We start from the raw sequence: 10,154 nt of genomic DNA, 5'->3' as shown, positions 1-10,154 counted from the left end.
AATTTTTCCATTTGTTGATAGAGATCTTTTATTTACTATGGAAGGCTGCTTCTAGGATCGTTTGAGGGTGGACGCTGCTTGAGGGGTTACATGTGTATGGAAGGGATATATATATTAGATATGGTGAATAATGCGAAATAGTAACTTATGAAATAAAATTGCATATACAACAAAAGCTTTAAACACAAATCTTACTTCACACAAAACAAACAAACAAAAATCTTATGGCACTTACATAAAATGATTACTCCACACCAATGAGGCATTTCAGCTTGGTGGAGTGCTTTATGCATGAGGTAGCCTATCTTAATTGCACTTTATAAAAGTGCCTATTTCTGTGAGAAATCTGCACTTTCATAAATCAATTCAGTAACACCACAAACAAACAACCGGGGACGTTTTCTTCCTTCTTCTGTTTTCTCCACTGAGTGTGTCTACCACTGCTTCTCCAAGTTATAAGGACCCTGTGAGCACACTCACAGTGCTCATCATACCTTGCGTCTCCAGATTCTCGGCTCCTGGGGCTCCTGCCTCCTATTCCTGGAACTTCCCCTGATCTCCACAGTTCCTCTGCTTGCCACATGCTAATTGCTGAGAATTAGAGGTTTCACAATTTAACACCTTAAGGACCAAACTTCTGGAATAAAATGGAATCATGACATGTCACACATGTCATGTGTCCTTAAGGGGTTAAAGGCCCTAATTGTCCATTTCCCAGGTACAGACCGAAACTCTGTGCTGGGGAATAAGGAAAGCGCTTGCAACAACTGCAGACCTAAGATCTACAGCTTTTGCAAGTGCTTTCTAGATATACCCCCAATGCCAACTTAATTAACTAAACAAATGCATGTTTTCATTGGGAGTGTTTCTTAAATACCCATAAACCTGAAAATCAAATTTCAAGATTCAGTCTAAAATTATGACTTTAGTTTAGTTGGATAATTTTTCTAAATCAGCTATTTAAGTCTAAATTTTGCAATTTGTCAACTCAATACAATTAGTAAATTTTGATGAATGACTCCCTTTTTTAAATTATGGCAGCATATTTGATGCAGATGAATTTCATTTTTTTAAATGAACTATGTTCTGCAGACATCATGTGAAATCAGCCCTAAGTAAGAGATACATTTTCGGAAAAGACAGTCCATTAAAGCATATGGAAATATGGTGAAAATAAAATAATATTGCAGAAATCTGTGTTGCAAAAAGAAACATTTTTGTAAAACCAAAATTAGAAAAAACTAATTTGGGCAAGAAAGCTGAAGTTAAGTTGGGCATTTTTTTCCATACCAATTATTGTTGGAATGATATATAGAAAAAATGAATTTCTGGCACTTGTTTGAGTATGGCAGCTTGTTCATGAAAAGATACTGTATGACATAGGAAAATAGCGCCTTCAGTGTCCTCAAGTCCTTGTAGTGTTGAGGTTGTATGAAAGAAAAGAAGATAAAAACGGAATATAGTGTAGCATCGTTGGAGACTGATGAATTAAATAAGCAGAGTAACACTTACAATTTACTGGAGCTTATGATCAGCTCTATATGTATGTGCCTGGATGGGATTATCCCCATCTGTGGATGTGCTGATGGTCCCAGTCCTTCACAGGAAGATGCTCAAGGCCAATCAGTCACTCTTGATGCTAAGTGTTCAGTAGTCTTCTCCTTCAATGTGCAATGTTATGGCAATAGGTATTTACCAGTATGTAGGATGAAAATAAAACAGAATATAGTGCTCTGTATAGCTGAGATAAAAGTAATAAAAAGAGGTATACTTGCATAAGGAGACCAAAAGTAGATTTTGCTCAGTCCTACACAGCATATGTGGTATCTTCCCTCCCGAGGAAATAAAGTGTGAATCCTCCAGGGAACATATTTAAGGATAAATCCAGGAAGGTCCAGGTGGAGTTAAAAAGTAGTTTTATTTCAGGAAAAAAAATAATAAAACCAATATTGAGGATAAAAATATGTTTCACCAGAATGGGCTTTCTCAAAGTGTTTTGTTGTGTATTGAGGGAACACATTTTCCAAAGCAACAAACTACAGAGTACTAGGTGAGCCGAATGACCTATTTACTAAAAGTCACTCTGCAGCAAAAAAGAAGTTGCATATTTTATCTACATAATGTAATATTATTATTACATTATCTTTATTTATTTGCAATAACTGGATTTAAATTTAACATATATAGAAATAGTTTTTTGCTTGGGGTGTCCCTTTGACACATTTTGCACTAATTCTGAACTGGTTATCTGACCTTATATTTATCTCTCTTTATCTATCTTAGTAAAATAGAAAAATCTAAATATAGATCTGAGAATAGTCCAGATTCCTCTTTTAAATATGAGAACATGTGATTTTATCAAAAGTGTGCGAACTATCCAACTGTTAACCACTCAAAAATATTTGAAACAAGTGTTTGCTTTCTTTCCAATCTCAGATTTAGAATAGAAATCAATTCTACATCGTAGTAGACTGACTCACAACAAAACCGATTTTGTTGTAAAAAGCATGAACTTGCACCTAGGGCAGTCTTTGCATACAGTTTAGAGTTGAGAAACACCACAGACATTCAATTTAGGATTATTTTCTTGAGCTGCAATATTTTTAAAATTCCATGCCTTTAATGTAAGAAATTCATAGAGATTGTAATGACATTTTATTAATAAATGTGTGGATTTTACTGTTACCAGCAATGCAGCTCTGACATATACGGTAATTGTTAAGACCCTGAGGAGCCAGGCAAGGCCTAGGCAGAACAAGGACATGTGAGTGTGAGGGGAGCATATACAGAGGAATGTGCTAAAGTGGTTTTAGAATGTGGGTGGAGTAGTATAGGGTAGATGGGTAGGCTAGTATAAATAGGTTGCCATCTTACAGGATAGCAGCCATCATAATTATCAGTTGGGAACAGCTTCCCGCCCTCCCTCCCATGTGGATGCTCAGCGGGCGTGGTGGGAGCCCAGCAGGCATGTGGTGGTCCAGTGGCCATGTGGATACCCAACTGCATGTGGCGTTATATGACTCTTGTCAACCGGGGTTTGGACCAGCGGTCCTTGGAAAGTGGATGGGTAGGGCTGTTCCTCCCCTAACCTCAGGTACAGTTATGGATAACCGACGTGCCCACCGAGCCAATAAGCGACTAGTGGTTAGCATTACAAAATGGAAGGCCCAAGAAAAGACCTTGTGCTGGTTGGAAAGAGGGGTTAGGGGCAGCTGCCCTAAGTTATGTTTGGTTGGCAAGGTGGTATTCAGTGATGTATCTATTTACTGAGTAATTATGTATATAGTGTTTTATGTTATAAAGTTGAAGTTTAAAGATTTGTATATTTATATTTTAATAAAGCTGTGGCCTATTTGAATCCAAAGCAAGTCTGTTGTGGTTCATTTGGGGAAATAGGAGTTTGGGGTAGTTTATCAATGGTGAGGGTTTATGCCCATACACAGCTACCCTCTATCTACGCACATGATTAAGACTTGGCACAATGATATTAGAAACAGTTGATAAACAAAGTACTCAAGAGTAAGGTTGTAAGTGTATGAGAATGGACGTGGAGTAGGGGAGTGAGAATAAACATTTATTAGTCAATTGTAAGTCATGGCATACTTGGTTGCATAATGTTATAAGAAATTGATGATCTGTCAAATTATCCTCACATTTCCTGCAGTTCTCTCATGTTTGGGTTTTCAGCAAATTTATTTCATAGCATTTGAGCATTTTGAACGTAATCTGTGTCTTGCACAAGAAATATAAGGAACGTGTACGGAAGAAATTACATTTGTGTATTTCATGGATATTATGTTACCACCGAAAAACAGACTAAATTTAAATACCATTTTGATCACAAAAATCATACACAATCTGTTAATTTTGCTCCTGAGATTGGTGTAGGGCTGGTGCAAGAACCTTTAGCTACATAGGCACATAGGTGTATTTTGCCACCTCCCCATAATGTGTCTTTGCCTGTGTAGGTCTGTGTGTCTCTTGATCCCCCTTCTGCCCCTCTTACCTAGAATTTGTACTGCATCACCCTTATAACTTTCTTATTTCTGCTTTTGTGTTTTCAGTCTTATTTTTTAATCTGTTATCCGCTCATGTCTCTTATTACTCATTTGAATGTCTTACTCCACTTTAGTGTATTTTATCTCCCTTTCACCCTACTTGTGAATCTGACACCTCTTTTACCTCTTATCTACTTTTTGTGTTTCTAACTCTATATCGCTTTAGCCATACTGTGTCTCTTAACACCTGTTTGCAACTGAATGCACTCTCTTAGGACCTCCATATCTCACAATACTCTCTTAATAGCCCCCTGTGTCTCTTAACAAGCCACTTGTATCTTTTAAGCCATCCCTTTGTCTCTTTCTCTTGCCCCTTTTGCTTTCTTACCTTGTATTTAATGTGACCACACAGACAGCGGTTTAGGAGCTTCTTATACTCTACCAGGTCTAACAGGAAGCTGCTCACTGATCATTCCCTACCCCCTCTAGTTAGAGAAAGAAGATCCTTTACCATGGGTCTGCATGGCCACACTACATAGAGCAGCAGGCTGACCTCACAGTGTGCCCTAAGGAGGCTGCCTGTGCCACCTTATGTTAGGCCCTGATGAAATGATACAGATCTAAAATACCATGTAGATTTTTTACCTAATTGTTACCTTAGCCAACAAGGAGAAAATCATATTGCTTATTCTAGCTCAAGTTTTTATAGACACCAACCAGCTGAATGTTACATCATCATATGTTATATTACTAAATGTCACTAATGATCCATATAAACTGTCATTCGATAGTCACTCATACACCAAAATTCACGCCATTTATTATTATTTGCTGCATATACCATTATTAAAATTCAGACAATTTAGAGCACTTTTACGTCACTGCTTTCGAATCACAAGTTCGAAGCTTGGTAGAGTCACTGCACCAGTAAGTGTTCCTGGGCAAGACACCTACTGTATTTGCCTACCTCATATACACCAAGATTGTAACTTTGAGCAAAGACTTTTTCATATCACCTTTCTGTAATAGTAAAACACTGTGGAATATGTTGTAACTACATAAAACCTAAAAATTTAAATTTACCCCCTCCCTACTTTAACAGCTTAGTCACCACTGCTATACTGGGTAATAACCAAGGATTCTACAGCTTCGTTTTCTAATCTCATATCTTGTATATTGTGAGAAATACACCAGGTTATGTAGATCAGAAGTCACCTCATGGGAACCTTTTCACATTTTGGATAGGACAAGACACCTGGTGATCTTGGCATTTGCCCATCTAGTTGTTTATCCACCATTAATTTACCCATATCAAGGACAGATACCCTTGGTATAAATATGAGACAAAACTGTGGACTGACTCTGGTACTTAGAATTATTCATATAGATCCACCATGAAGTTCTTGATAATTGCCTTCCTTTTGGGAGCTGCAGGTAAGTGTCACACAGACCCGGGTTATATATTGTAATGGTAATTGTAGAATACAATACATACCATGTACAGATAATGCACTCACAATACAAAAATAAATGCAGAGAGTAACACAAGACATGGTAAATATATTCATCGCACAAAAGAGGACCTTTGTGCAAATAATGACAAGTTTAAGATACTTGTACAAAACTCTCTTATCATATGTAACAGTTTTAGGGATAATGGTTTAATCTTTTATTTTTAAAAATATCCCAGGTAGCTATTAAATCCAGTCCACTGTAAGGCCTTTAAACCATTCCATGCCCCCCTAACCATAGGGGGACTGGATGTGAGCAGAGCAGTACCTAGGACAACTATGCGGAAAATGGTTGCCCCTACTGATGCTCCCACCACCTCTCTGCAACCGCCTCCTCTGGGAAGTGTCATGCTCTATTAATGATCCTTCTGCATTATCCCCTACAGAAACCTTGTTATGACTTTTACTTCCACCAGATAGTCAACTTTGATCATCTTCTAAGTGCCAATCCTAGCGGGGCTGGTCCGAGGACCTTACTAAACCATGTAAAACTAAACCATATTTTACTGATGTATTTGCTTCACAGCTGCATTTGAGAATGATGATGATAAGATTGTAGGAGGTTACACCTGCAAAAAGAACTCTGTCCCATATCAGGTTTCCTTAAACTCTGGATACCATTTCTGCGGTGGCTCCTTGATTAGCAATCAATGGGTGGTTTCTGCTGCACATTGCTACAAATCGTAAGTAAAACATGTGTTGTGGATATTCCATCAGTGGATACAAATAATATGTAATATGTAATCACATTTTGTAAATATCCTATAGTGATGGACACAAATTGTAAGTAAAAAGCGATTTACAAATATTTATAGCAATACATATAAATCAGAAGTAAAACATGTTACTAAAATTCAATAGCACACAAATCATACGTACAAAATATTACAGAGACTCATTGCAGTGAATACAGACTGTTTCTAAAGTACATTTCAGATATTCTATAACAGTCAATGCAAACTGTAAGTAAAATGTGTGTTGCAAATATGTATAGAAGTAGATACAAATCAGAAATAAAACGTGTTACAGATAATCTTTTTTCACCCTCCATGCTAATATCCTTCCTTTACAATTTTTATTGTACAACTTATTTAACACCCACAGTTCCCTTCTTCTGTCCTTGATATAATATCACTTATTTTACATGCCATATCAGACCCTTTCTACCAATCTCTATGTCAGTTCCCATATTTACTTTATATACAGTAGGTATGCACTATTATTAGATACACCTTCTAGTATTGCATAGCCCTCCTTCTCCTTTGTCCAAAGACCAACCTGAATTCTTGTGGCCACACTGAACTGTACAATTGTTTTATTCAATGAGTTGCTTTCACAATCCTGAGTGTACTGCATATCTACAAACTTGATAGTCTGTGTCTAGCTTAAAGGGACACAATTGGCACCCAAGCCAATTCATCTCAATGAAGTGGTCTGAATGCCATGTCCTTGTCTGTTTAACACTGCAACTGAAAACATTGACGTTCTTTCTGACAGCCGCTAGAGGCGCTTCCACCGGAATAGCTGAGTTAACATCATAAATTCAATTAGATAGTCTAATAAAGAACCAACTGATTCACACAGTGCAATATTTTTCCCCTATGGGGATGCATTGGACTGGCTGAGATCATCTACACTGATAAACTCAGCCAAAGAGGTAGAGCATGATTGTGAAAACCAGCACGGTGAAGGCTGAAATATAAGTAATAATCACCTTTCAGACTCTCACATGGGGGACACCTAAATGAGTGTCATTAGAACACTAAAGTCTTAGTAATATATGTTTTTATTATTAATTCTAAGTGTTCCTTTAATATTAGATATTAAAAAGACAGGTCAAATGGTCTTGCTTCTAGGTCTCCTGACACATCATAAATCTCGTAAACCTCAACCTTTTATAATAAACATTAGACTGAATTGTCAAATATGCGCTTTTCAAAGAATCAGAATATGGTATATGCTGTATAATATATCTATAAACAGTGACTTATTTTATGTTTTTACCAAGATTAAATTAACAGCAGTTGAATAAATTCTTTTTTTTTAAAAAAAAACAACTAAGGAAAAATGTTTTTTTATGAAAGCAATGGGACAAGTCGTTGACTTAATCAAAGAGTGGTCAATTGAGATCCCATTAAATATACATTATTTCTTTGTCAACCAATCAATATATATATATTTTTTAAATAGGAGCATCCAGGTCAGACTGGGAGAGCATAACATTGCTGTGAGCGAGGGCACTGAGCAGTTCATCAACTCTGCAAAGGTTATAAAACACGCAAGTTACAACTCCAGAACCCTGGACAATGACATCATGTTGATTAAGCTGTCTTCTTCTGCCACCCTCAACTCTAATGTGAAGGCTGTGGCCCTACCTTCTGGTTGTGCAGCTGCTGGCACTACCTGTCTGATCTCTGGTTGGGGAAACACACTCAGCAGTGGCAGTAAGTCAGTAGGACAATTGTACTTTGAAATCCCACAATTACGTAATAATTAAATAGTCTAGTATCCCCTCTTCCAATATACGAGCCACCAGTCCCTTTCTTGAAATGTAACTCATTGTTTTGACTTGTCTCTTGTCTGTTTTTACAGCAAATTATCCAGATCTACTACAGTGTCTGGACGCTCCCATTTTAACCGACAGTCAATGCACTAATTCATACCCAGGAGAGATCACAAAAAATATGTTCTGTGCTGGATTTTTGGCTGGTGGGAAAGATTCTTGCCAGGTAACTTACTAGATAGTGCTGAAAGTTATTTTGAAGCAAAAATATATATCATGAAGCAAAAAGTTATTATTTACCAAGGTTTTATTAGCACATTGTAATTCAATGTACTTGTATACCTAAACAAGACTTCTGTTAGATAAATAGATTAAATAGATAATGTTTGCTATAATAACAGTTATTATGATTAGACCTCTGCATTGGCATATAAATTATTTTTGGACAAATCACTTTTTCCAAAAATAAAAAATGTGTGGGGACAGACAAATTTTGGATATATAGTGTTTTGGTTTGTCCGAATTTTGTTAATAAAGAACAATTTAAAAAAACGAAACCAAAAGGCATGAAAATGTGCAAATCAGTGTACTGCAAAATATATGCATAATATAAATAATATTATGCATATATTTTGTAGTACAATTATTGGAGCACTTTTTTATCATTTGCTTCATATATCAAGTGAAAAAAACTAACCCATAGGGGGGAAAAATAGAAGAAGCAAAAAAAAAAAATCTTTATTTATTAATTTTATAATTATTATTTTTGCATTTTTATTCCTTGATTGGTAATTGTACACCTGGTCTGTGAATAAAATCAACATTTACAGATGTAACATTTAAGTTGGTTTTGTAAGCGAGAATTCAACATTAATGGAAAGTGACATTCAAATTTAAGTGACATTCAAATTTAAGGTAAAAAAAAAGCTGAATTGGAAGGATTCTTTAAGTCTACTATTCTTTCAGGTCAACTTATCGGGCCTTAAGTTTGAAATTCACTTTGAATTCTCACTTTATTACGTAACCCTTTTAGTGCATGTTCTGTAGCAATCAGTCATCTTTTTGTCCCATCAATCATCTCCTTTTTTGGAGCCATGGGTCGTGGAGTCATGAGTCAATACAAACATGCAAGACCATTGCATTGTTCGGCAATTTGACCAGTCACCCGATTTGCCCAAATTCTGATAAATTGCAGTTCACCAAACAAATAAACCTTCAAGACTAATTATTTGTATTATTTATTTATTTATATTATAATTATTATTATTATTATTATTATTATTATTTCATTTTGTTATTTATAAGAAGACAATATATTTTGCATAGCTGTGTAATGGATTATGACCTTATTTTTGGTTAACTGCTAACAAGTCATTTAGGTAATAATAACACATCACAAAATACATAAAAAACAAAACATAATTCATGCAAAAAAAATATTATGAATATTATAATTATGTTTAAACATTAAAACTCTGTAATTCCTTTAGGGTGACTCTGGTGGCCCCGTGGTCTGTAACGGTCAGCTCCAGGGTGTGGTCTCCTGGGGATATGGCTGCGCTCAGAGGAACTACCCCGGAGTCTACACCAAGGTCTGCAACTTCAGTTCTTGGATCAAGAACACCATGGCATCTTATTAGAATTCACTATGAAATATTCATGTTTTGACACCCAGTTAATGTTTAATTTTGTTTGCTTTTTCAAGCATTATACTTCTTGATCCAAATCAAACTACTGCAATTATTAAAGCTTCCTTCCTAAGTATCCTCCTTCTGTTAAAGTTTTTCTGCTTAAGTATATATGATATTCTTTGATCATCACTTCCCAATTAATACACTGCGCAGTAAAATGCATAGAGTTCCTTTTATTTTTCCTGAAAAATGGTGGGTCCAATTATATTTAAAAAGCGCAAACACGAGATACACGACAAGAAAATATGAAAAATAAATGTTTGAATTAAAAACAAATAAAGTTCCTGAAGAGTAAGCATATATGTTAGTGACTCATTTACCCAGATTAAAATAATTTTAGAAATTAGAAATAACATTGGTCGAATGGTTCATGCAGTTCTTAAAGCAGTTGCCTAAGATATTATCATGTGGTATATTAGTAAGGATTTCATTGCTTTGTGTGGTCCACATT

At 35.8% G+C, this 10,154-nt stretch overlaps 1 protein-coding gene across 2 annotated transcripts in view; it reads left to right on the top strand.

Moving 5' to 3' along the window:
- The window catches only part of LOC134575337 (trypsin), a 53,394-nt gene that overhangs the window by 33,949 nt on the left and 9,291 nt on the right, over nt 1-10,154 (top strand). Inside the window, exons 1-5 of one of the 2 annotated variants that reach the window (XM_063434615.1) lie at nt 5,393-5,432; nt 6,036-6,192; nt 7,700-7,953; nt 8,102-8,238; nt 9,503-9,678. In XM_063434615.1, the coding sequence (XP_063290685.1) occupies nt 5,393-5,432; nt 6,036-6,192; nt 7,700-7,953; nt 8,102-8,238; nt 9,503-9,652 (738 nt within the window). In that variant the 3' untranslated portion in view covers nt 9,653-9,678. Of the gene's footprint in view, nt 5,433-6,035; nt 6,193-7,699; nt 7,954-8,101; nt 8,239-9,502; nt 9,679-10,154 lie in introns of those variants that run through there. The other variant, XM_063434616.1, reaches the window with a different exon arrangement.

The sequence above is a fragment of the Pelobates fuscus genome, chromosome 10 (genome assembly GCF_036172605.1).
Source record: "Pelobates fuscus isolate aPelFus1 chromosome 10, aPelFus1.pri, whole genome shotgun sequence".
NCBI classification, from domain to species: domain Eukaryota; kingdom Metazoa; phylum Chordata; class Amphibia; order Anura; family Pelobatidae; genus Pelobates; species Pelobates fuscus.
Note: the sequence above shows the minus strand (reverse complement) of the source record. Positions and strands in the feature narration are given on the sequence as shown.